Source organism: Lichenostomus cassidix, chromosome 21 (genome assembly GCF_008360975.1).
Source record: "Lichenostomus cassidix isolate B80296 chromosome 21, HeHo_3.0, whole genome shotgun sequence".
NCBI classification, from domain to species: Eukaryota; Metazoa; Chordata; class Aves; order Passeriformes; family Meliphagidae; genus Lichenostomus; species Lichenostomus cassidix.
The window spans coordinates 1,141,129-1,167,893 of NC_139501.1; the positions used below are offsets into that span (position 1 = coordinate 1,141,129).

General features: G+C 55.2%; 1 protein-coding gene across 4 annotated transcripts in view; it reads left to right on the plus strand.

Annotated features, from left to right (window-relative positions):
- Positions 1 to 26,765, plus strand: part of SAMD11 (sterile alpha motif domain containing 11) — an 89,598-nt gene that overhangs the window by 43,200 nt on the left and 19,633 nt on the right. For all 4 annotated transcript variants that reach the window (XM_085080232.1, XM_085080235.1, XM_085080233.1 and 1 more), the window contains 4 exons: positions 1,433 to 1,557; positions 15,117 to 15,209; positions 21,199 to 21,363; positions 25,637 to 25,784. In XM_085080232.1, the coding sequence (XP_084936358.1) occupies positions 1,433 to 1,557; positions 15,117 to 15,209; positions 21,199 to 21,363; positions 25,637 to 25,784 (531 nt within the window). The remainder of the gene's footprint in view (positions 1 to 1,432; positions 1,558 to 15,116; positions 15,210 to 21,198; positions 21,364 to 25,636; positions 25,785 to 26,765) is intronic.

The window sequence follows — 26,765 nt, forward strand, 5'->3', positions numbered from 1 at the left end:
AAGGACTAAACCAGCCTAGTTAGCAGCAATCTGATTCAAGGAGAAGAGGCAAAATAATGCTGAATTGCTCTACCACAGTCTCCTTTCCCAGAAGGAAGAGCATTGTTTCAGGATCTGTTAGAGGGGAGAGTGGAAAAAGGGTTTTTGTAAATAAATCTGTGCTCGTGGTGGGTTTCTCTTTTTAGAGAAAAACTGTTATTCAATCAAATCAAACAGCCTTTTGTTCCAGCAGTGATGGAATGGAAAAAACTTCGTTTTTTTTTTTTTTTAAGAATAGAAGGGTGGCAACTGATAGAAAACTATCAGTTATTTCGGTTCAAGTTTCCTATTAATTCTGGAAGAGATCTGCCAATTGCTACACTTTCAGTTTTTCCATCCTAGATGTGAGTCCTGGCCCACGCAAGTTATATCTGGCAGGGCTGGAATCAGCAGCTCTGGCAGCTGCAGGGCCTTGATGGGAAATGAGAGGGAAGCTTGGGAAGGGCAGAATCCAGGAGAGAGCTTGGGAAGGGATTTGTGCTCCAAAAATCCAGGAGAGAGATTGGGAAGGGTTTTGTGCTCCCAAAATCCAGCAGAGGAAAGCTTGGGAAGGGTTTGTGCTCCCCAATATCCAGGAGAGAGATTGGGAAGGGCTTTGTGCTCCAAAAATCCAAAGAAAGTTTGGAGAAGAAAGCTTGGGAAGGGCTTTGCCATCCCCAAAATCCAGGAGAGAGTCTGGGAAGGGCTTTGTGCTCCAAAAATCCAGCAGAGGAGCTTGGGAAGGGCTTTGTGCTCCCAAAATCAGGAGAGGACCTTGGGAAGGGCTTTGGACCCCCAAAATCCAGGAGAGAGCTTGGGAAGGGATTTGCCATCCCCAAAATCTAGGAGAGAGCTTGGGAAGAGCTTTGTGCTCCCCAAAATCCAGGAGAGGAAAGCTTGGGAAGGGCTTTGCCATCCCCAAAATCAGAGAGAGCCTGGGAAGGGCTTTGTGCTCCCAAAATCCAGAAGAGGAAAGCTTGGGAAGGGTTTGTGCTCCCCAAAATTGGGAAGGGCTTTGTGCTCCCAAAATCCAGGAGAGGAGCTTGGGAAGGATGTTGCACTTCCCAAAATCCAGGAGAGAGCTCAGGAAGGGCTTTGCCATCCCCAAAATTCAGGAGAGGAGCTCGGGAAGGGCTTTGCACCCCCAAAATCCAGCAGAGGAGCTCGGGAAGGGCTTTGTGCTTCCAAAATCCAGGAGATGAGCTTGGGAAGGGCTTTGTGCTCCCAAAATCCAGCAAAGGTGACCAGGGCACCCTGAGGGAGGGAAGGAGGGGAGGTGTGATCTCTCTGGCAATCCAGCTGTGCTGGAGAACACCAAACCCTCTCCCAGCTGTGCTCACGCAGGGGGAAATCAATTCCTGGGGGGGAACAGATGGGATTGTCCTTAACGTGGGGATGTTTTGCTCTGCTGCAGCCGCGACAGCGACCTCTCCACCATCATCTCCAACCTGCACCAGAGCCGCCAGCTCGGCATGCCCGAGAGCCAGAGCCGCTGCGAGCTCAAGAGGAACCCGCTGGACGTGGGGCTGGCAGCAGCAGGTGAGGGGCTGGCAAACCTCCTGCCCTGGAGGGCTGCTCTCCCTCCTCTCCCTTTCATTCCTTCCTTTTCCTGTTGTTTTTGCTGTTGGTGTTGCATGTTGGAGTTATGGGAAGGTTTGGATATTCTGGGGGAAGGTGGAGAGGGTTTTGTGGTGCTGCTGGAGGGTTTGGAGGTCCCAAATCCGGTTATTCCCAAATCCAGTGCTCTGTGTGACAGCAGAGGAGTGAAATGTCCCCAGGGCTGTGCCCAGCCAAGCAGAAAGGCCTCGCAGAGAGCATGATTTGATTTGTAATTTCATTAATCAGAGGTTCTCCATGCTGCTGCTGGGTTTGGCCAGCTCCCCTGGGAGCAGTGTTGTTTGGGATTCTAGTGCTGCCTGGATTTTTTTGGGGTTGTCATCCTGGTTTGAGCTCCACACGGTGTGCAGACAGAGTTGTTCCTCTGGGATTTTGTCCTTGGAGGGTCAGGAAGGGATGGGCTGGTGGTGAATGTGCAGAGGTGAACAAGTGAGGCTGTGGAATGAGCAGAACAAGATCTGCATGCTGACTGCAGGATCTTGCAATTATAAACAGAATTTGAGGGGAAAAATGGGCTTTATGGCATCTCTCTCTGTGTCAGTAGAGCCTTTTTCTGAAATCTGCCTGGTCGTGGATTTGTTGGGTTTTTTTGGTTTTTTGGGGGGTTTTTTTTGGTTTTTTTTCTTTGTTTGTTTTGTTTTGTTTTTTGGTGTTTTTTTGTTTTGGGTGGTTTGTTTTTTTGTTGGTGGTGGTGGTGGTGGTGGTGTTTTTTAAATTTTTTTTGTCAGTCATTCTGCTGAGTGTGTAAATAAACCCCAAATGAAGAGGGAGCAGCACATCCAATGTCTCTGGAGGGTGAAAACTCAAATAACCTCTCCAGTCCCCATGTGCACAGAGGGGTTGGTGTGTCTGTAAACCAGCCCTGGGCAGCTCCCAGGCTTTGCTTTCACAGCTGAATTTCCATCCCATCTCTAACCATTTTCCAAAACCCCTTTTCCTGCAGAGCTCCAAAATCCCAAACTGGCCCCAGATCCATTTTCCCCTCTGACCCTGCTGGAGTCTCTGGGGCTCAGCTGACCCTGGATGTCAGAATGGGTTTAATATTGTTTGCTTTGCAGAGGAACTGCTGGGCTTGATCAGCATTGCTGGGATTCCTTGAGACCTGGGAAATCCCAGAAATGCAAAGGGTTCTCCTCATTCCCATCAGAAGGAAAATTGAGATGTAGACAATCTAACTGGTGTTTCTTAGGTTTGATGTTTGAGGTGCTCTGGTTCATTTGTTAAATTAAGAAACAGTAAGAAATGGTCTCAGGTTGTGCCAGGGGAGGTTTAAGTTCAAAATTAGGAAGATTTTTTTCAGGGAAAGCAGTGGATGATGCTGCCCAGGGCAGTGGTGAAATCCTAACCCCTGGGAGTGTTCAGATAACTGTGGATGTGACACTTGGGGACATGGATTAATGGGGAATCTTGGAGTTCTTTTCCAACCTGAACGATCCCATGAAATAATGATCCTGTGGAACATCCCATGAGTGAAAATGAAGAGTCTCGTGCACTCGAGAGGCCACCAAGGCAGTGACAGAGCTCTTGGGGACACCACAGATTTGGGGGGTGGGACAAGAGGGGATTGGGAGAGGAGGTGTCTGAAGGGACAGGGACACTGTCACCTCACTGTCACCTCACTGTCCCTGTGCCACCAGCCAGCCCTGCAGCTCAGGGACACAGAACCAGAACGTTCTGGGCTTTGCTGGGCACTTTATATATACAAAAATATATATTTATTAAATTAAATATGTATGTTTATTATACTAATATATATATATTTATTAAATTAAATATATATATTTATTATACTAATATATATTTATTAAATTAAATATATATTTATTATACTAACATATATATTTATTAAATTAAATATCTATTTATTATACTAACATATATATTTATTAAATTAAATATTTATATTCCTCCACACCTTGGAGCAGGGTGTGAGGAATTGCTCCTCACGGGATTCCAGAGGTGGTTCTGGGTCAGTCTGAGCTATTGGTTGTTGTTTAAACCATTTAGTTCCAACGAGAAGGGGAAAGAGCAGCAGAGCACAACTGTCTGCCCTGCCTGCCCTGAAGAACAATTCTGTGTTTTGGGTTGTGAGTTTCCCCCTCAGAAAGGCACCTGGAGATAAACAACGCTGAATAAATGCTGCTGCTGCCATTCTGATCCCAAAACTGCATCTCTGCCTGGGAGCTGCAGGAGCTCTGGCAGGCAGCTGGGATCTGCAGCTAACATGCTCTCTGCTGCTGTTTCTGGGTGGAAGTTGAGGAGAAAGGAGCTCTCTGGAGGTTGCTGTGCTCCCCAGGAGCTCTGAGTGCTGCTGGAGCAGAGCTGAGCACTGCCTGCTCCCTCCTGAGCAAGGACAGCACAAACGGAATTGGTTTGTTTTTTTGCTCACTGCCAGCCCGTGGGGGCAGCAGGAAGGCTGGAGCTGGCAGGCTTGGCTGGTTTGTGATTAATTCTGCGAGGGAATTCCTTGATTTATTGTTACAACCAGGATTAGAGGCAGCGCTGGTAGTTTGGAGCAGCACAGAGTGGAAAATCAGCAACGTTGGTGGATCTTGAGTGGTGTTTGGAATGCAGAAAGGGGCTGAAATTAATGGGAAATAATTGTGTGCAGTTCTGGGGCTGTGATGACTTGGGGAAGGTGGGACAGGCTGGAGCCAAGGCTCAGGGCAGAGCTGCTGGGAGGTGAGATAACCCTTGGCAGTGCCAGCCTGCACCAGGGACAGGGAGGAGCTGCAGAACCACCTGGGAAAGCAGCTCTGGTGACTCCTGAAGCCCCCAGAACAGCTTCCCTACAGCCCTGGATGGTCTCTCCTCTCCTCAGCCCACCCTGCAGGGATTTCCTGCTGCCCTGGGGAAGGGCTTTGCCATCCCCAAAATCAGGAGAGAGCCTGGGAAGGGCTTTGTGCTCCCCAAAATCGGGATGGGCACAGGGCAGGCAGAGCTGCTCTCCCTGGGGCTCTTCAGACTGCACTCCCCGTGGGCATGGCAGGGAAGGAGGAGAGGGAAAGTGCATGGAAAGGGCTCTGTGCCTCCTTGGGAACAGCAGCTGGGATTTGGGAAGAGGCTTCGGGACATCTGCAGGGGTGAGGGAGTGTCCCCCAGTGCTGGGAGGGCAGGCAGCAGCCTCAGGAGGGAATTAAATCCTTTCCAGTGGCTCAGATAAAGTAGAGGCAGCAGGCAGGGCAGAGGCACAGAGCAGAGGTGGGGTTTGCACATCAAATGGGGATTTAGAGCCCCTTGGAGCCGTTCTAGAGCCCTCAGAGCACCTTTAGAACCCCTCAGAGCAGTTTCAGAGCCCCTCAGAGCAGTTTCAGAGGCCTCAGAGCAGTTTCAGAGCCCTCAGAGCAGTTTCAGAGCCCTCAGAGCAGTTTCAGAGCCCTCAGAGCAGTTTCAGAGCCCTCAGAGCAGCCCTAGAGCCCCTCAGAGCAGTTTCAGAGCCCTCAGAGCAGTTTTGGAGCCCCTCAGAGCAGTTTTAGAGCCCTCAGAGCAGTTTCAGAGCCCTCAGAGCAGTTTCAGAGCCCTCAGAGCAGTTTCAGAGCCCTCAGAGCAGTTTCAGCGCCCTCAGAGCAGTTTCAGAGCCCTCAGAGCAGTTTCAGAGCCCTCAGAGCAGCCCTGCTGAGGCTGCCAGCATTAGCAATCCCTCTGTCCAGTTTGGCCGATTCCCAGTGCCAGGGTGGGGAGGATGCAGCAGCCTCAGAGCTCTCCAAAACTGCCTTCCCCCCGTGGGTTTGTGTGCTCTGCACGCTGCTTTAGGGTCTGAACCATCATTTGGCAATACTCCTGGTCCCAAGGCTCAGAGTAATTCCCGTCCTGCAAAAAAATCCTGTTAATCTCTCCTCTTTCTCTCCTCAAACACCCTCTGTTCTGCAGTGCCAGATTTCATGGCTTCCCAGGTGCAGTAGGACTGTTTGCATGGATAGAAGTGGAGGATTCAGGCTCCCTCCTGCTAGAGGAAGGTGGGTAGATCTTCCCTCTCCTCCTTCTGCCCCTCGTGCCTGCAGGGAGGTTTTTGGGGTCTGAGATGGTCAGAGAGGGCAGGGAGTGGAGACACTCTGCCCCAAACAGGGGAAAATCACTGTGGTTCTGCAGGAAATCGTTGGGATTGAGGATTGCTTGGCTGTGGTGTGGGGAGCAGCAGCAGGACAGTGCAGAGCTCCTGGAGAGCTTTTGTGTTTGGGGCAATTTGGGAATGACAAACCCTCAGAGCAGTGGTGTCCTCGCTGGCTGGTGCTGCTGCACCTTCACCTGGTGGAAATGCCCCGTGATGGGGACAGTGGGACATCTCTGTCACATTTGGGGGTCCTGCTCTGTGAGAAGCTGTTTGTCCCTGGTGTTTCTGCAGCTCTGGCAGAGCAGAGTTCAGCCACACACCTCCAAACCATCACAGTACAGATGATGATAAGGTGTGTCTAGGACCTAGATGTTTTATTTTGTTCTGTATTCACCCTCTGGGCTCATCTTTCCACTTGCTGCCCTGTTGACTAAGCAGGGAGAAGGAGGAATTTCTGGTCTGTAAAGAGTTCAAATGTAAGAATTTGGGATTTTTGTTCAGATCCCAGTGTGGATGCACAGCTGACCAAACGGAGCTGTCACACTTCCCGTGGGGCTGTCCCTGGAATTCTGCACTCCTGCCAGGGCATGGAGGCCTTGCAGTGACCTGATTTGGCTTTGAGCTGAGACACAGAGCTTTCACATGCTGAGGAGGAGTTAATATTGGGGCTGGGGAAGAATTGGGATCAAGGATGTTGTGGCTAATGGTTGGAGACAGAATCCCAGCGAAGGGCTGCTCTGGGATAATGAGCTGGGCTGCAGACAGCAGTGTTTGCATTTAACCAAGCCAAACAACGGGGGAAAAAAGCAGCAGCCTTTATTGGACTGCTGCCTTAAATTGAGCAGAAAATCAGCACCAAATGGGCATCCAGGAGCTGGGAGCTCAGGCTGCTGTTGGCGTGTTTTCCCGTGAAGGACAATTGTTTACCTGGGCAGCGTGAGGGTTGAGGTTCTGTCACTGCTCTGAGTCCTCTGGGTGAGGAGAATTCCTGCTCTGTGCTCCATTTAAATTCATTTTTATGTCTCCTGGAGCCCTGCAGGAGTGGGAGGTAACCAACACCCCTTTTGGGAAGTGAAGGGAAATTGGGAAAAGCCAACAAGGAAGTGTTTCCTGCTGCTGTGCAGGGATTTTGCTGGTGTGAGTGTTCAGGTTTTATTCTTGGCTTTGTCACTGCTGGAGATGAGCTGAGGCAGTTCAGGCTCTGGTTTTGGAGCTCAATTAAGGCTGGAAAGACCTCTAAGATCATCAAGACCAGCCTGGGCAGGGCTTTGAGCTGCTCTTTGTTGTGTAGGATGGCTCTGCAGACACCTGTGGGGTTCCAAGGGGTTTCTCCCTCACTTTTAGGGAAGAGCTGGGCTGGGCAGAGGAGCCTCTCAGCCTGCCCTGGGCCTGCTGGGGACAGGGAGTCTGTCACCCTCTGGACCCACCGAGCTCAGGGCAGTTTGACACTCAAACCAACCCTTTCCCTGCTCCCCTTCCCTGCAGCTCTGCGCAGAGCAAGATGATCCTGCTGCCAAAAATAACCTCTCCCCGCCCCTGCCTCCTCCTCCTCCTGTGCCAGGTGCCTCCAGAGGCAGCTGGGGGAGAGCTGGGAGAGCTCCCTGCTGCTGGGAGAGCTCCTGGGTGTCATCCAGGAGTGTGGCCATCCCTGTCCCTCCCCTCTGTGGCACCTGGGCAGGCTGGCACAGCCCCTGAGCTCCAGCTGAGCCCTGGGCTGCTGCTCTGCCCTGCTCTGTCCTCAGGCAGGTGACAGTGAGGGACAAGTGCTGCAGGGACCTGGCTGTGTTGGACAGAAATGTTGCCCCAGGTTTTTCTGTGAACTGGGAAGAGTTGTCCAAGGATGGAGGGCTGGGCGTGGGAAAGATTTTATTAATGGTTTGCTGTGAGCAAGAAGAGGGTCAGCTGCCTATTCTGTTCATTTTTCAGCTCTGCACAATCTTTTTGTTCCCGATTCCTTTTCTTCCCTTTGCTCCTCTCCCCTTTCCTGCTCTTTCCCCTCCTCCTCGCATTTCTTTGCTCCTCAAACCCTTTTTTCCACACTTCCTTTTCCATTCTAATCCCCATCTCTCACACACACACATCCTTCTTCCTTTCCATTTCTCCTCCTCTCCCGTTCCCTGTCCTGCTCCCTGCCCTCCCTTCCCCACCTCCCTCCCTCTCCCAGCTCCTGGGGAAGAAGACAATTTGAAGGTTTTCCGCTCTGCTCTCGGCTGAGAGGCTCCTTCCCTCAAGCCAATCAATGGGAGCCTTTCAGCCCCACTGGGGCTTGGCAAACATGAGATCAATAAGTTATTAGCACCATTCTGTCAGCTGTAATGTGGAGATTGATCGGGGCCGGGGCTCCTGCTTGCTGCCTGGCACTTCCCCAGCCTGATAAAGATGACAGATTAAGGGAATAAGAAAAAGGAATTAAGGAGTCTGGCTGTCAAAGCTGTCACGGGCTGGAGGAGCAGTGTTTTTTTCTGGGGCTGAATGAGTGCAATTGGACATTTAAATGGTGCTAAGGGGGTACAGCACCACCAGCAGCTCTGCTGGGAATCACTGTCCTCAGCCTTGCCTCGGCTGGAGAAACGCTGGGAGCCTTGGGGAGGAGCAGCCAGGGAGGTGGGGCAGCTGGGCTGAGTGCTGGAGGGGAGCCTGAGGAGCCTGAGGGTCCTGGAGGGGAGCCTGAGGTCCTGGAGCCTGCAGGGAGAGGGGGAGGCTGTCCCTGCCTGCCTGGGGACAGGGCTGGGGGGTCTGTGTGCCAGGTGACATTGCCAGGGGACACTGCCCAGGGCTGAGGATCTCTGTGCTAGGTGACACTGCCAGGTGACATTGCCCTGGGCTGGGGATCTCTGTGCCAGGTGACACTGCCAGGGGACACTGCCCAGAGCTGAGGATCTCTGTGCCAGGTGACACTGTCCAGAGCTGAGGGGTCTCTGTGCCAGGGGACACTGCCAGGTGACACTACCCAGGGTTGAGGATCTCTGTGCCAGGTGACACTGCCAGGTGACAGTGCCCAGGGCTGAGGATCTCTGTGCCAGGGGACACTGCCAGGGGACACTGCCCAGGGCTAGGGGGTCTGTGTGCCAGGGTACATTGTCCAGGGCTGAGGGATCTCTGTGCCAGGTGACACTGCCAGGGCTGAGGGGTCTCTGTGCCAGGTGACACTGCCAGGTGACACTGCCAGGGGACACTGCCCAGGGCTGAGGGGTCTCTGTGCTAGGGGACACTGCCAGGTGACACTGTCCAGGGCTGAGGATCTCTGTGCTGCCATTCCCACAGTGCCACAGATGGAGGAATTGGGGACTTTGCCCAAGAGCTTGGTGGTCATGGCATCCCAGCCTGGTTGAGGTGGGAAGAGATCTCCTCCTTCCCAGGCTGAGTCTCCAAAAGGCCTGAACTTCCAGCCCACTCTCCCAGCCACGTTCCTTAAATCTCTCCCGAAAGAAAGTTGGGATTCACAAGTTTGTGATTGCTAAAAAGCCTCTCTGCAGCACATAAAATTAATTCAGATCTCTCTCTTAAGTGCACTATATCCTCTCCATGAGCGTTTCTCCCACTATGAATATTTACCACCTTTCCGTGGCTTTGCTGCATGCTGTAAAAATGAATTTTGTAAGAACCTGGGAGGCAGGGGGATGCTGGAGCACCTTCCCTAACCAGCAGCCTCGCTGCAGACAGGCAGCAGGATGGCTCCAGCATCACCTGCACCTCCCTGCTTCACTGCTGGACATTCCCTAGGTGTTGGACATTCCTTCCAGGTGCTTTGCTCCAGCTGGGGGATGCAGTGAGGGTGAGGAGGAGGAAGCAGCAGGATGCTGGGGATGGTGGGAGGAGAGGCAGATGGTCCTGGGTGAGCTGAGCAAGGGGAGCCAGGCTGCTTGCCGAGCCCAGGGAGGGATGGTTGGTGTGTTATGCACTGGGAATCCTCCTGCTCAGCCTCTCTGCTGTGTGCTGAGCAGATCCTCCAAGATCTGGTGTTTGGGGAAGGGTCAGTGACACTGAGCCAGCCTTGGGGTGTTCTGTGCAATCAGAGAGGCTGATGGGCTCTGGCTCTGCTTGGAGCCTTCTCTGCTGCTGAGAGGAGCAGCCTGAGCCAAAGTCCTCTAAAAGTGAGGAAGAGAGACAGAGAAACTTTGATTATTCATCACTGCATCCCCTTGCTTTGCAGTAGAGCCATTCCTGTGTCTCATCCCTCCCTGCCCTGTGTGTCCTGACTGTCTCTCTGTTTCCAGGAGCCTCCTGGAAGTGCCAGGGAGGGTTCCCAGAGCCCTGGGGCTGTGCTGGGGTCACTCCTGGGGCAGCAGTGCCTCCTGCCCTGCTGTGGGAGCTGCCAGGCTGCCCCTGCACGGGACAACTCCCATTCCCAGCCCAAATGACCTCCAGGTAAAGCTGTGGGGACAGCGAGGAGCAGGGAGAGAAGCCAGGGCAATGCCTGAGGCTGGAGCCTTCTCCTGCCATGAGAGCCTCACCTGGCCTGCTGGGAGGGCAGTGCTGCCCTTATTTCCCATCCCAGTGGCATTCCCTGTGCAAACACCCAAAATATTCCCTGTTCCCTCCTTCCCCGCTGGAGCTCTCCCTGCTCCCGTATTATTCCAGCTTCCCAAATCCCAGAAGCATCTTCCCTTCCCCCAGCTTCCCCAATAATTTTCCCCCCGTTCTCGTTGCCCTCAGTTAAATCACAGCCCGTTATTCCCATGACCTCGTGCTTCCCCCTGCCTTTGTTCCGTGGATTCCTGCCGCTGCCGAGGGATGCACAGCCAGCTCCCCTCTGCCTGAGCCTTTGTTGGGAGCAGCTCTGTGCCTGCTGAGCCCCAGCGAGCTCAGGCAGCTCCTCACAAAAGCCCAGGGCTGGGAAAGGGAGTCCCCAGGGTGTCCCCAGGGTGTCCCCAGAGCTGCTGAGTGGGACAAGGGACAGCAGGAGCAGCTGGGATGGAGCTCAGGGCTGGGCTGGGCAGAGCAGCTCCTCCTGTTCTGCCAAAAAGGGGAAGATGCTGCTGGCAGAACATCTCAGAGTGGCCAGTGGGGAGTGTCATCTTCAGGGCTGGAGTGAAGAGCAAGGGAAGATGTTTTCCCTCTCTTAAAATAACGGAAAAGGAGGTGAGGAGGGACTCTGGTCTGGTTGGATGCTGGCTGGCTCAGCCTGGCTGGTTTCCCATGGAAGGTGGCTCTGTTCTCTGTTTACTCAGGGCTTGGTGGCCCAAGGAGCTTCCAGAGCAGCCCCAGTGCTGTGCTGAGGAGCGTGAGACAGCTCCTGATCTCTTCCCATGGTGCTGCAGCAGGAGCACAGGGCAGGAGGGGTTGCTGCACTCCTTGGGCCAAAACAGACCTTTTGTAGCTCAACCCATTCAGCCACGCTGGGAGGGCAAAAATCTGATTTCCTCCCTGATTTCCTCCCTGATTTCCTCCCTGATTTCCTCCCTGATTTCCTCCCTGATTTCCTCCCTGATTTCCTCCCTGATTTCCTCCCTGATTTCCTCCCTGATTTCCTCCCTGATTTCCCTTCTCCTGCGCTCAGCCCTCACCATGAGTGTCCTTGGTGCAGATCCCTGCCCAGGGTGGGGATAAAGCCCCTCTGTCTTTGGGGAAGCCTGCAGATAGCTTTTCTAATCTGCCCAGACTTAGGCTCCCAAGTCCTCTCCTCAAAGCTGATCAGGGCTGCTTAGATGTGTTGGTGAGGATGACTCCTAAGCCAGGCAGCTCTGCTGAGGGCTGGGAGGCTGAGGATTAGAGCAGAGCAGGAGACAAAGAACCCCCAGAACCTGGCTGCCTCACAAGCTGCTTTTGTGGGGCTCTGCCCACCTCCTTTCTCCTGCTGCTGCAAAGCCTGGGGTGATCCCTGTGCTGGGGACAGCAGTGCTGTGCTGCTCCAGCTGCTTCCCAGAGCTCCTCCATGCTCCTCTGCAGGAGCACAGCAGGTGAGTGATGGACTTCCCAAAAAAGAGGGGAGGGGAAAGTCCACTCTGGGCTCTGCAGCTTTGGGGGAAATGTTTGTGTGCAAAGCTCCCTCTGGGTCACTTTCTGTGCTGCCTTGCCAGGCCAGCAGGAGCCTGGGATGGGATGTGGAATTTGGGATCTGTGTGGGAGTTCTGGGTGAGGGTTTTGTGCTCAGGGGTGGCAGGGAGTGATCAGTTTGTCTGGGGCTTCCCTCAGCCCCCCTGCCTGGTGTTATTGCCTGGCTGGGCTTCATAACTACAGCTCTACTGATAATGTCTTTCATTTTCAGCCGTAATATTAAAAACTGCCCTGATTTGGCTTCCTTTCAACTGCAAGGCTGGGTAAGAAGGCAGGAGAGGGGAGGCAAAGCAGGGATTTGGAGAGCAAAACCCCAAAGTCGCCCCCAGTCATCCCTGCCCATCCTTTCAGGTGGAAGTTGCCCTTTGCAGGTGCAAAAGGCTGAGCAGAATGTGTCTGAGGGCGTTGTGGTCGGCGAGCAGCAGAGCACAAAATGCACAACCTGCCTGCCAGGGTGCTGAGGCATCCAGGAGCTGCTCTGCCAGCTCATTTGCAAAACAGATTCGCTTTCGCTGCTGCTGCTGCTGCTGCAAAGTCAGGGGGAGATGGACTGTGGCCACTGCCATTCGGTGTCCTGGTGCTTTGTCAGGGCACTGAGGGCTGGGCTGGGAGGCAGCTGGAGCTGCAGAGGGCTGTGGGGTGGCTGGGCAGTGGCTGTGGGGTGGCTGGGCAGTGGCTGTGGAGGGCTGGGCAGTGGCAGTGAATGGCTGGGCAGTGGCTGTAGGGTGGCTGGTCAGTGGCTGTAGGGTGGCTGGTCAGTGGCTGTGGAGGGCTGGGCAGTGGCAGTGGGTGGCTGGGCAGTGGCAGTGGGTGGCTGGCAGTGGCAGTGGGGTGGCTGGCAGTGGCTGTGGGTGGCTGGGCAGTGGCTGTGGAGGGCTGGGCAGTGGCAGTGGGGTGGCTGGGCAGTGAGGAGAGGATGGCAGATGGACACAAACACCACCCTGCAGCTCGGGGAGCAAAGATGGGTTTGACTTCTTGAAGCGCCGAACTCAGAAAATGTGTGTTCTGCTCCTGACCTGTGGGGTGGGTGGGCAGATCTCCGTGATGATCTTTATTTATTCCCTTTGCCTTGCTCTCTGTATCCCTTGTTGGTTTAGTCCCCACACTGCTGGGGCCAGAGGCATCTCTGCCACATTGCAGGGCTTTGCCTCGACTGAGCAAATGGAGAAGAGGAAATGTTTCGTTCTGTGATGTCACAGAAAAAGCGCCTGGGGCAGCCCAGATCCTCAGCCTGTGCATCCTCAGCTGGGAGGATCATCCTGGGGATTGCTGTGGGATCTCTCTGGAGGAATCTGGACGGCAGGACACCTCTCCCTGTGGCAGGATGTCACCTGGGGGCTCCAGGAGGCTGCTGGGACACTGATCTGAGTGACTTGGTGTCACTTCAGAGCTCCTGCACCACCCTGGTCTTACCCTGCCCCGGTGCAGCCAGCTGGGAGGGAGATGGGGCTGCTGACGTGCGTGGGAATGGCATGGGAATAGCAGGGAATGGCTGGGAATAGCAGGGAATAGCAGGGAATAGCAGGGAATGGCAGGGAAGGAATAGCTGATCCCGGAGCGAGCGTCTGCCGGCAGATGGGCCTGGGGGTGGGAGAGGAACAGCGGGAGGGAAGGAGGGATGGGGGGAACGAGGTGCCTTGGCAGAGCTGTGAAAGCAAGGAATCTTCACTGCTCGCATTCCAACTGCTGTCACATGGCCCCGGCGCTGCTGTCACCAGCTCTTCTCCACGCTTTTCCATGGAGACTCCTCTGCCTCCTGCCCGGGCTGGGAGGGGCGAGCAGAGCGACTCGTGTTGTTCCAAAGCCACAAATCCTGGCTGAGGACATCCTGAGGAGCAGCAGCAGGAGGATAGATGATCTTGGCCTCCAGCGCTGGGGGTTTGCAGCGTCAGGCTGAGGTTTCCAGGAAAATCGGCGTGGAGGATGGAGAATTCCAGGGGGAGGGAGCTGGCTGTGCTCTCTGCCCAGGTGATTCCAGCCTGGGGAGCTGAGAGAGGCTTTGGAGTTGTGGAAGGGTAAACTGAGGCAGGGGGATTGATTAAATTCAGGTTGTGGGAAGTGCTGGGAGAACTCAGCAGTGATTCTGTCCTTCCCTGGCTCTTCCCAGCTCCCGAGGTTTTGTTGTGTTTCCTTGGCTTTGGGCTCCGGATGGTCACAAGGCTCTCCATCACCTCCAGCACCACTTCTGCTGAGGGCTTTGGTGACAGGGTCACGGCAAGCTGAGTTTGGAGGCAGCTTGTGCTCTCTGAAGCCTCAAAATGCCACTTGGAACGTACAGAATTCCTCAGGCAGAGGCACCTGCTGGCAGTGCCACCCTGCTCTGATCCCACAACAAACCCCACAGCAAACCCCTGCCACAGCAGCAACCTGGGCTGCTCAGCTGCCTTCCCAGGGATGGGCAGTGATCCTGAGTGCAGGGGACAGTCGCTGGGCTGGCAATGTCCCCTGGAACAGCAATAATATTGTTGTTACAAACAGGACCGAGGGGGTTTGTCACCTTCCTAACCCCCCTGTTAGCAGGCAGATTGCAGCAGCCTGGCTGTGTTGAGGCTCACAGGCAGATCCAATCCGTTCTCACTCAAATATGCTGCCTGTTGGTGAGATTCTGAATTATTTTTTTTTCCCCCCCTCCTTTTAAGATGCTGCATCTTTAACAAGCCCTTGACAGATGAGGATTTGATGCTCGCAGTGACAAACAGGCTCTTCCTTCCTGCCCATATGCACCATCATGCTTTCAGTTTCCCCAGCGTTATTAGGGGAGGATATTGATTGGAAATCTGCTCAGGGACGCCGTAATTGTGTATTAGAGATTTGGTGTTGCTTCGGAGGGCTGCAGTAATGCAAAAGGCTTGAGTGTTTCTGTGCAATCCAGAGGGGGAAGATTGCTGAGGACCTTGAGGTTTTGAAGGAGGAGGGGAGGGAGGGGGAGAGACTGAGAGAGAGAGAGAGACAGGGAGAGACAGAGATACTGTGGTAGGAAGATTCAGAGATCTGTTGTGCTTTTTTTTTTTTGCTTTTTTTTTTTTTTTTCCTCTCTCCTGTGTTGTTTTTTTTCCTCCCCTTCCTCTCCCCCAGTTGCTTTGCATCAGGGCATGAAAGGAGTGGAAACACCGGGGGGACAAAAGGCACCAGAGCAAATGATGAAACTCAGTAAGGAAATCAACTGGATTCAGAATTTATGGCTTGAAAACGTTGCATTGATCAGTGTATGAATAGTCATTATGTGCTTTTGGGCTGCGTGATTAGGAAAGCAGATCAAGGCTCTCAAGATGATGATTTTTCTTACTTTCATTTTTTTTTTTTTCTCCCTCTCTGCTTGTGATATCTGTGTGTGTCTGTGTGAGAGAGAGAGCAGCAAAATACCAAAGTCTCTCTTCCTGCAAAGAGGAAAGTGCAGCTCCTCTGACACTCAGCTCTCTCATCTCTCTCCCAGATGAAATTTTAGGCAAGAGAAGAGTATGTTCTCCCAACAGCAGCAGTGAGTGTCCTTTGGAGAGCAAGAAAGCCCGAAGTGAGTCCCCAAAGGGTAAGTGCTGCTTCTCCCTCCCCCAACCCCTTCCCCTTTCTTCTCCTTTCCTCCGAGTGGAACTTAATTGAAATTAGGGAGGGAGGGCTGTGGGGTGGGAGCTGGCTGGGGGGGCAGGAGGCTCCGTGTTTCCTTTATCTGCTCGGAGGGTGAGGAAGGGATTGCCTCTTAATTACAGTAATTGCTTGATGATTAAAAAAAAAAAAGCAGGTTGCAGCCTTCGAGGTGGATTTTAGGGGTGTTTCTACTTTTTCCAGGCAGAATGTGTTGATTTTTGTGCTGAATATAAAAGGTGCACACGGGCTTGTCGTGCTGGCATCTGCTCCTTTAAAGGGAAAAAAGGAGCCTGTCAGGGAGAATAGGGCTGGGAGTTTGCTCTTATGCATTTATGGCACTGTTCCTATAGAGATGGAGTCTGCAGAAGGTTTCTCTATTTAGGGTTTCATTTGTTGGTTTGGTTTTTTTGGGGTTTTTTTTTTTGGTTTTTTATTTTTTCTTTTTTGTTTTTTATCTCTGATTTGTCTTCTAGTTCTTTCCTGTAAACATTATTTTTTTAAACTTTCTTTACGACTGGCAAAGTGGGGTGGGTAATGGAGCCTGCAGTTAATGAGTTTGTCTGCAGGTTGAGTAAATGAGGTTTTGCAGGCCGTTTACTTAAAGGCTTTGTTGTTAATATCAGACTAATTAGCTGTCAGTAATACCCACCTCGAGCCCTGTGCCTCAACCTGCCACTAAAACAGCCCAAAAGCAGAGTAGCTGTGTGCAGCTGGATCCTTCTCCATGGCTTTGAGTGCAGCTGAGACTCCTCCAGGGGTGAATTCCCAAAAACCCATCCAGGGGATCTCAGAGGGGACTTCTTGTCCTGACGCTTTCTTAAATGGCATAATTTATATTCTGCTTTATGAATTTATTGTGGGGCTCTGTCCTGCACCCTGATCCCTCAGAACATTCCTGTTCCTTCCCTCCTTGTGCCCAAAGGATGATCTGAAGGCAGAATTCTCTGAGAGGGTGTTGAGTGAAAGTGTCACATTATTGAAAATGCTAAATCCTCCCCTGGATGGAAACCTCTCCTGCCTGTTAACTCTCTCCTAACAGCAGAAGTGCCTCAGAATTTGCTGGGAACCCTTTGAACTGCTGCTCTTTATCTGTTCTCCCTGATTTTTTACTGTCTGCTCTATTCCTGCTCTCCCTGAAATGTTTCAGGTGGCTGTGCAGGTGAGCTCACAGGATGTTTCTGGAGGTTCATGAACAGATTTATTTTATCAGATTCGAGGCTCCTGGGCCACATTTTCCATTTTGCTGTTTCTGCTGAGTTTGTGCCCTTTGTGATTCCAAGTTCATGTTTGGGATCTGAGTCCAGGGAGCAGAGCTGTGTGGCCTGGCTGGGAACGGGCTGAACTTGAACCAAGCTGTGTGAAACCAAGGGATTGCCTGTGGATTCATCCTAAAACAGCACCTGGGCTGCCAAAATGGATGTTTTTGGCATGGGAGCATGGGGGTCAAGTGGTCTCATCCTGTTTCTTTCCTTTGGCCTTCCCACCTTTGCTGTGGGCTTTTTTGAGGAGCCCTTGGCTTTGCAGGAAGCACTTGGGATCTAAATCCTGCTCCTTAGCTAGTTTATGGGATTTCCCCAACTTACCCACAGAGGAATGAAGCAAAGTTTTGTTTCCTACTCCCACTTTGATGCAGGGAACATGGACAGGCTGAAAATGTGCCTGGGCTGGCAAAATGGATGTTTTTGGCATGGGAGCATTGGGGTCAAGTGATCTCATCCTGTTGCTTTCCTTTGGCCTTCCCACCTTTTTGCTGCATGTCTGCAGCATCTCCTGGGACAGCCTGGGGGTTCTGTGCCTCGAGCTGCTCCTGAGCCTCCTGCAGTCCTGGGGATGGGTTACAGGCAGGATCTGCCTCTGTCCATCCCAGGCTGCTCCAGGTAGGATCTGTCCCTGTCCATCCCACACTGTCCCTGGGAGGATCTGCTCCTGTCCATCCCAGCTCCTCCAGGCAGGATCTGCTCCTCTCTGTCCCACACTGACCCTGGCAGTGTCTGCCCCCTCTATTCCAGGCTGGCCCTGGCAGGATTTGCCCCTCTCTATCCCGTGCTGGCCCTGGCAGGATCTGCCCCTGTCTGTCCCACATCCACCCTGGGAGGGTCTGCTCCAGGTAGGATCTGCCCTTCTCCATCCCACACTGCTCCAGGCAGGATCTGCTCCTGTCCATCCTCGGCTGCTCCAGGCAGGATCTGCTCCTGTCCATCCCACACTGCTCCAGGCAGGATCTGCCTCTGTCCATCCTCGGCTGCTCCAGGCAGGATCTGCCCCTGTCCATCCCAGACTGCTCCAAGCAGGATCTGTCCCTCTCCATCCTACCTGCTCCAGGCAGGATCTGCCCCTGTCGATCCCCACCGACCCTGGGAGCAGCTCAGGCTGAGGCACAGCTGGATTGTCACCTGCAGCCTTGCAGGAGCAGCAGTGACCCCATGGCTCAGCTCTGCTGCCGTGGCTGCTGCCAGGGCGAGGGGAGCAGAGCAGCCAAGGAAATCACTGAGCGAAAAAGCACCTGTAGGGCTGGAGAGCCTTGCAGAGGGAAGCAGCCTCCCTGCCTTCCCTTCCCCCTCGGCAGAGCTCGCTCCAGAGATCAAAAGGGAGCTGTGTCTCGGAGGAAACGGGGCTGAGCTGCTGTCAAACAGAGCGGAACGTTCCGGCATCTCCTGTGGAAAGGGGAGCGTCTGGAGCCGGCAGGGCTGTGCTGGCAGGGCTGTGCTGGCAGGGCACGAGGGACAATTCCCCCGTGGAACCCTGGCTGGAGAGCTCCTTCCCCACTGCCTGGAGGTGTGAGATGCGGCTGGAGGATGGGGAGAGGGAAAATCGGGGAGATTTCTCAAGGTTTGAGCTGCTGGAAAGCACGTCTGGTCGGAGCCTCATGGCTTGGGGAGCTTGGCAAGCAGGCTGGATGAAGTGCTGGAAAACACACGTCGGGAGCAGCGTTGGGCTCCCCGGGGTGGGTGGATGAGCTCACAGGCTGCTCCTGCTGCCATCCCCCTTTTCTGCTATTGTGGACAGTGAAACCACAACAGAATCTCCCTGTGATGTGGCTGGTGAAGGACCCAGAGCTGGACTGCAGCTGGGCAATTCAGGTCCAGCCTGTGTCTGTTTGTCCCTCTCCTTTGGGGGACATCCATACGCTGGTGGCTTTGGCAGCTGTCCAGTTAGGCCAGGGGAAGAAAGGAGGTTTTGGCCCCGTTTCGGGTGACAATGCCACTGTCCCCAAAGCCAGGCTGCTGAACGTGGGGCACAGGGCAAGAGAACAGCCTAGAGCTGCTGAGCAAGGCCTGGCCTTGGGTCTGGGGTGAGATGTGTTTGCAGCAGGTTCTTTAAAAAGAAATTAAAAAGGAAAAAGAGATTAAAGCTCTTTTGGAGCTTTGATTGGGGTTGAGTAAAGGGAGCCTTGGCCTGCTGTGGGTTAGTTGTAGGGGACATGGGCAGGCTGGGTGCTCCTGTCTGGGGAGGATGAGCTTTATAAAAGCTTTATAAAATGTTGTGGAGAGGTTGAAATGTCCCTCAGTGTTCCCAAGAGCTGAGCTGTGGTGGCTGTGCCAGCAGCACCTGGCACAGGGTGGCACAGGGTGGCACAGGGTGGCAGAGGGGAGCCACCCCGGGCTGGGGGGCTCAGGGGGCTGTGCTGGCTCTGCCCAGAGCCCAGCAGATGCCTGGCTGGGCTCTGCCCTCCCCGGGCTGTGCCAGAGTCCATTTCACACCTGGCGGCTGCAGGAGATTTGGCGAGATCAGTCTCCCGCATTACCCCTGGTAATGACAAAAGCAGACAGCAAAGCTCCAGCAAAGCTGGAATTACTGCTGGCTGAGTCATGTGAAATCTTCCAAGTTTTAAGCGTGGAAATCCAGCCTTTCCCTGGATTCCTCCTTCCTCTTAGCCTCCCCTCGCCACCCCCGTTCTCCCTCCCCTCCTTGCACCTGAAATCTGCTCTGCGGCTGATCCGATAGAGTTTATGGTAATTAAGTGTTATTAAATCCCCTCCCCCCTCCCTTTTTTGCTCTAATGACACAGCTGTGGGGGGAAGAAAAAAAAAAATCGGTGTTTTTCTAAATCAGGTCTGTGGCTTTGCTCCTTAGACCTTTGGGTAAGAGCATCAGGAGGGAACTGAGCTCCTGCATGCCTGGGGAGGTGGCAGGAGCAGAGGAGGAGGTGGGAATCCTGCCTGGTGGGAAGGAGAGCTGGAAGGGAGTTCTGCCCTCTCCTCCCTGCCCTGCTGACTCCATGGATGTCGTGCAGGTTTGGGGACCTGAGGTGGGAGTGAGATGGAGCAGTGAGATGGAGCTGGCTGTTCCCAGTGGGGTTGGGTTTTTGGGGTTTTTTTGGGGGTTTTGGGAGCAGCCTGTGGAGCTGTGGCTGGCACAGAAGGCAGCAGTGCCCGGGTGCAGATGTGTGTCACTGGGGCACTGCCACCAAGGGCTGTGCTGAGGGAGAGCCCTGGCTGTGCTGGAGGGCTTGACCTGAGCTGAAATCATTTAATCATTTCCCTTTTGCACTGCCCTTGGCAGCCTGTGATGCAACCCTTTGGTATTGAAACATCGTGCAGCTCAGACTATTATTATTATTATTATTATTATTATTGTCATTATTATTATTGTCATCATCATTATCTTCATTATTATAATTATTACTATCACTGTTACTGTGTTTTTACTGTTATATTTTATTTAATTATCATCACGGTTGTTCTCTCCCGTGGTTTGGGGACAGGGTGGCTTCATGACAACCTGTGAAAGTCACATCCCCCAAAGGCTGAGCGCCTCGTGCTGTGCTGGGCTTGGTGTCAGACAAAGGCAGCTCCATCCCTGGCAGAGCCTGTGTCACAGCCACGCTGTCCTTGGGCTCTTTCCCTCTGCCCCACACTCACCTTTTGTGCCTTTCTGTCACCCGTGGGACAAACCCACAGCGTTGCCAGGCCAAGTGCCACCAGCGTGGCTTTGCAGCAGCAGCAGCAGCACCTGCCCTGCTCCCCAGGGACAGAGGGGGACAGAATGTGGGGCACAGGAGGGTGGTCCTGTCACTCACCCAGCACCACGGTGGTCCTGTGGCTGTGCATGGGGAGAGCCTGTGCTGCTGCCTCCCTGCAGACTGCTCCTGGGAGTTCCTCTCCGAGTAATGAAAAGGCTTTGCCTGTGGGAAAGATCCGAGATAAAGCAGTGTTGGAGCAGCCGAGGCGGAGAGCAGTAATTACTGTGAGCTGTGCTTACAGTAAACACACAACCCCTGCGGTTTGCTCTCCCTGGCTGCCAGGCTGGGATCCCTCCTGCCCCGGGAGCAGCCAGGGCCTTCCCAGAGCTCCTCCCTGCCGGGATCTGCAGCGTTCCGGGAAGGTGGAGACCCAGGGGGTGATTCTGATGGCCTCGGGGTGCTGGGGCACAGGTGGAGGTGGGGAACACCCTGGTCCTGAGGTGTCCCCCTGAGCTGGGCAGGTGCAGGCAGCACTGTCCCTTGTGCTCCAGCATCTCTGCTTTGTTGTGTCCTCTGAATGCTCAGAAATGCCTGTCTGGTCAGGGATGAGCTGAAAAACAGCTCACACTCCAAGGATGAAGGGCTGGGAGCTCAGGGAGCTCTGCCATCCTCCCTGGCCCCTTTGGGGGTACAGAGCTTGCTGGTGATCTTGGGTTGTTAAATGCAGTGTTTGGTGCTTTGGGGGGAAGGCAGAAAAGGCTGGTGAGGTGTTTTGGGTGCTGTGGACTTGCCTGTGCATAAATTTGGAGATTTGGTAGTTTGCAGGTGGTCTTGACCACATCTGAGGGTACATCTCGAGCACAAGGACAGCTGATGTGGCATCTCGGTCCGTCAGGCTCTGGGGACAATAGAGCTGTGGGAATTCCTGCTAATGTCCCTGTTCTGTCCCATACACTATCCCTGTACTTATGTGATTTTTCCACTGCATTTCTCTCTGAAAATAAAACCCCCAAATGTCTGTGCTCTGCAGAGAACTCGCACACACCTCTGCTGGAGGAGGCTGTGACGCAGATGACCCCAGAGGAGCACTACAGGCGCATGATGTCAGCCCTGAATGAACACAGCACCTTCGAGGAGCAGCAGCAGCAGCGGCTCTACCAGCTGGCCAACAGCATGGCAGTGCCCAGCCACGGAGGTACGGCTGTGCCACGGGACAGACATCCTTTGGGATGAGCCCAGGAGGTGTCCCCGACCCCAGTGTGGGCTGCAGGGCTGGGGGTTGGTCACACAGAGGTGCTGAAGGTGTCCTTGCTGCCATCCCTGGGGAGGAATCTCCCCTTGGCTGTGTGGAAATGCTGATTCCTTGAGGAGCTATCCGTGGGGATGTGGTTTTCCTTGCTGGAATGGAGCAGCAGCAGCATCACTGCTGTGTGTTTTGTGGGGTGCTGAGAGGGTCCTTTCTGCCCTTGTTTCAAGAGTTTGTGTCATCTGAATGTTCAGAGTGTCTGGAGTAGGTTTGGGTTGTGTGTGGAGCAGGGGGGTGAGGTGTTGGCAGTGCCTGACAGCCCTGGGGTTCAGGGCTGGGAATGGTGAGATGATGCTGCTGCCTGCTGGGGCTGGAGAGGTGTCAGGAGGCCCTGCAGTCCCAGTATGGGGTGAATCCCACACGGATTGAGGGGCTTCTGGAAGGTTTTCCCAGGTTTTGGAGGGAGCTGGCTGGATCCAGCACATCCTAAAGGGGGCACCAGGCAGTTACAGCATCACCGTGGATCCACCTGGATGCAGAATCCACCAGCATCCCTCCACAGCCACTCCACCTTCCCTGGGCTGAGCAGAACCTGCTGGCACTGCCTCCGTGTGACCCCAAAGCCTCCGTGTGACCCCAAAGCCTCCGTGTGACCCCAAAGCCTCCGTGTGACCCCAAAGCCTCCGTGTGACCCCAAAGCCGTGCCCTGTCCCAAGTCCCTCCTGCAGGGCAGGGCAATGGCCGAGCTGCCTGGGTCACGCAAATCCAGGGACATGGAAGAGGCGATGCTGTTCCTCAGGAAAAGCTGACCAACACCTCGATCTGTCCCTCCCTGCTCCCTGCCCGAGGTGTTGTCACCTCCCCGCCTGGCTGACCCAGCAAGGAGCACCAGCAGCCTCAGCAAAGCATCCAGCAAGAGCTGGAGGAGAATCTCTGCTCTCGAGTGTAAATCCCCAGGGCTCCTTGTTAGGTTAATGAAGAGGCTGTCTTCTTTTCCACTCTGTTTGATTTGATTGGCTTCTCTGGGGGCAGGAAGGCGATTGCTGCCGAGGAAGGATTTGCTTATCAGCAAAGGCCTGGCACAGAGCTGCCCCAGCTCGGGGTGCTGCTGGGGTGCTGCTGGGCTGTGCCAGGCGCTGCAGAGCTCCTGCAAGCTGTTTGTGGCTGTGGGGCAGAGCTGTGGGCAGCAGGGCTGGGGTCACACCTGGGCTGGGGTCACAGGGCTGGGGTCACAACTGGGCAGGTGTCACAGGGCTGGGGTCACACCTGGGCAGGTGTCACAGGGCTGGGGTCACACCTGGGCTGGGGTCACACCTGGGCAGGTGTGGGACATGCAGAGGGAGGGACAGGGTGTGACAAAGGGTGGCACATGCAGATCTGAGTGCATTGAATGTTCAGAGTGAGCTGGGGGCTGTGCAGAGCATGAGTCCAGCACAGGCCGTGGTGTGAGTCCCAGCATGGTGACAGACACTGGGCACAGGGACATGTCCATCCCATCCCAGGGGACAGCTGGGATCACCCCTTCCCCCAAATAACGAGAGCAGCTCATTGCATCATTGCCTGGCGTGTTTTTATGACGATGATTCAATTGTCTCATTAGCATTTTTGGGGGTGTCACGCCAGGGTTTTGGGGTGGGGAAGGAGCCTGCACAGCCAGACTCGCTGGGGTGACACTGACAAGACAAAACTCGGTGTATTTTTGGATTGTCTCCACACCACAGGGCTCTGGTTGGGCTATAAATTATTAGTGCCAGTACAAAGCGCAGTTTATCTGCGGGCTCACACGGAGGCACCAATAACATTAATAATTTAAAAAATGTTAATAATTTAGAAATCTTTTTTTTTTAATTGCTTTCCAGCCCCCCCCCCCTCCTCCGCCCCCGTTCTCCCAGTGGCATTCATCCCACATTCTGAATTCAGTCTGTCTCCGTGCCTGGAACCTCCATCCGCCAGCGTCCCACTGTCAATCAATCTGATTTCCCAACTGTCAGAGTGCAGGATTGTAAATAACAGATCCTCGGGGGGGTCTGGGCAGTGGGGAAGGGGCTCAGGGGAGGGGAGGAGGGGGAAGGGAGAGCAGAGGGGGTGTGAGCGGGGGGTTGTTGCGGTCATTCAGGATCAATGCGGCTCCCGGCGCTGGCTGCACGCCAGCCTTCTAAATTACAGCCGCCGTGGCAATCAGGAGTGACCTGGGTTTTGCAGATAATTAATTTATAAACATTGGAGGTGCACGGTCTGCCTGGCTCGGCGGATTCTCAGGGCTGTTTTTTTTTGCTGTGATCTGCTGGCAGTTGGTTGTTTCTTAGGTACTCGTGCACAGTTCAGAATTGTCATTTTGGCGTTCGTCCCCTCGGCTGGGGGTGGCCTGTGTGGGCAGGAACGTGGCCAGAAATTGAGGCACCACTGTCCCCCTTGCTGCCAGCAGAAATAGCAGCTGTGGCAATGTTCTCACCTCCCCTCGGGGCTTCAGCTCCACCGAAATGTTGGATGCTGTGCTCGGTGGAGCTCAGGCTGGGCTGGGCACGTCCCGGTGCCAGCAGGGACAGGGGTGGCTGGGATTTCCAGAGCTGAGGGAGAAGAGCCTGGTGGTGTAAAGGAAGGCGAGGAGGTGGGAAGTGTGGCGTTATCAGGGCTGTGCGATGCTCTGACAGGAATGTGGCTTTGTGGATCAGGGGTGGGGAGAGCAGGATGGATGTGCTGCTGGGTGTGCTGCTGGGTGTGAGGGCTCTGCAGTGTCACTGTGTGAGGTGATGCTGCCCAGGGTGTGCTCGCTGAGATAAATCCACCTCTCCTGCTCTCCCCAGCTGTGTTTTGGTTTCCTTTGGCGCGGGGTGAGCTGTGAGGGAGGTTTCCTCTGCGGGGATGGTTCCTGTGCTCCCCGGGAAGGGCAGCAGGGGCTGTGGGGTGGGATGTGTGGAGGATTTCACACTCACAGGGACTGAGGGACTCCTGGTGCTTCACTGGGAGAGAACAGCCCTGGAAGGTCCTCTGTGGCTGTGACTGGCACTGTGTCAGTGTCACTGGTTGTTCCTGAGGCAGGGCAGTGTCACCTGGGCTGTACCTGCATATCCTGCCACTCCTCGGGGCTCCTTGGGGTGCTTGAGGGGCTAATGGCCATTCCTGCTCTGTCCAGCCCTGCGGGGGCAGCCTGTCTGCACTGCCCACCCCCGAGGGGCTGTACCGGTGTGCAGCCTGTCCCTGCACAGGTGTGACAGGCAGGGTGACACAGGTGTGACGGGCAGGGTGACACAGGTCACAGGCAGGGTGACACAGGTGTGACGGGCAGGGTGACACAGGTCACAGGCAGGGTGACACAGGTCACAGGCAGGGTGACACAGGTCACAGGTCCTGCCGCTGCCAGGCCCGTGCAGGTTGACCGTGGGGTGCATTTCTCTCTGGCCCGCAGCTCCCCCGGCAGTGCTGTGCCCCAGGCTGGCTGCAGGGCCATTCCTGTACCCAAGCTCAGTTGCTCTGGGCTCAGCCCTTCCCTTCGCTGCTCGGGCCGGGCAGTTCAGCCCTGCAGAGCCCCGATAACCTCGGCGGGACCGGAGCAGGTGCCAGCGCGGCTCCGCTCGGGACCGACCGGGAGAGGGAGTTTGGGGAATGCTTCCCTCTCCTTGCGCTCTCCTCGCATCCATCCATCCCTCCTTCCATCCTTCCCTCCCTCTTTTCCCCTCCTTCCCTCCCTCTTTTCCCCCTCCTTCCCTCCCTCCCTCCCTCCCTCCCTCCGACAGGAAGGCAATTAAACAGCAAATCCACCCCCCTGCCGGAGTTGCACAATTTCCTCCGCTGCCAAACTCCCTCGGCGGCGGGGGCGGATCGCTCCCGGAGCCGCTCGGCCGAGTGAGTGCCGAGCCGCCGCTCCCCGCCGGGCTCCGCCGCCGCCCCGGCGCCCCTGAGCCCTGCGAGCCGCGGGGGTGGCAGGGAGGGGACACCGCTGTCGCCCGGGGGCCGCGGGGGTGGCACGGGGAGGGGACACGGCTGTCGCCCGGGAGCTGCGGGGGTGGCACGGAGGGGACACGGCTGTCGCCCGGGGGCTGCGGGCAAGCCGGGAGCAGCCCCGGGGCAGCGCTGTCGCCCGCGGGGAGCCGCGAGCAGCCGCGGGGAGCAGGAGCGGGGCGGGCGGGTGTCTCCGGCTGGCTGGCCGTGTGTCCGGCCGGGGGGACGCGGGGTGGCTGCCGGACAGCAGCAGCAGCTCATCCCTTCCCTTGGCTGTCCCCAGATCTGCTCCGGGCGCGGCAGGAGGTGGCGGCGGCGGCGGCGCGCACCCCGGGAGCGATGGAAGCGCACATCCCCTCGGCCAGCAACTCGTCGAGCCAGCGCAGGAAGCAGGGCCTGCCCCAGCACAGGGACAGCCACTTCCCCGACAGGTACCGCCGCACGGCCGGGCAGGGCAGGGCAGGGCCGGTCCGCCCCGGGGCGGGGTTTGGGCAGCGCCGGGGGATGCTAACCGGGGGGATGCCAACCGGGGGATGCTAACCGGGGGATGCTAACCGGGGTACCCTCGGGGCCAGGTGGGGAGGGACCGTGAGGGATGTGGGGTGTGGGAAGGGGGGAGCGCCTGGGTCAGCCGTTGGGATGGACTGTCCAGGGGAGTGGGGGAGTCGCCGTCGCTGGAAGTGTTCAGAAAGTGCGGATGTGGCACTCGGTGGTGACCGCGGCAGTGTCGGGTTGATGATGGTTGGACTCCAGGATCGGAGAGGGCTTTGCCAGCTTTCGGGATCGTGTGATTCCGTGGGAGAGGGCGGCAGTGCTGATCTGCCTGGGCAAGGTGTGAATGTCTCCTTCGGGGGCTGTGCAGGTGCAGCAGTGCTGGGGATGCTCCTGCCGCCTTCTGAGGTGTCTGTGTGGACAGGGATGGAGCTGTGCCTGTGCACATCTGCATCCACATCTGCATCCACAGCCAGGGCAGCCACTGCCAGGCTGGGATGAGCCCAGTCCTGTGCTGGATCTCCAGAGCAGATGCCACTCTCACCTGTTCTTGGGCCCAGAGCAAGTTAAGGTTTAAGTTTGCATTTTTTAGCATCCCAGATAATGAGAGAACAAATGCTCTAGGATGGAGCAGAAAGAGAAGTTTTCCTTTTTAAGGAAAGAGCCACAGCTTGCTTTTCCCACTGCTAGGAGTGCTGGAAAGCTGATATCCCCCCGCCCCCCAGGAAATTCTAGCTCATTTATCTTGCTCTGTGCCACGAGCCATTCCCTCTGCAATCAAGAACTTCAGAGGGAAATTAAATTAAAGCTGTGTGCGTTGCTGACAGGGATAGCAGAGAGGCAGAGAGCCACGGGCGTGCAGAGGCTTTGGATATCATGGGATGAGCAGTGAAAGGCTCTGGATTTCACACTTTTTTTGG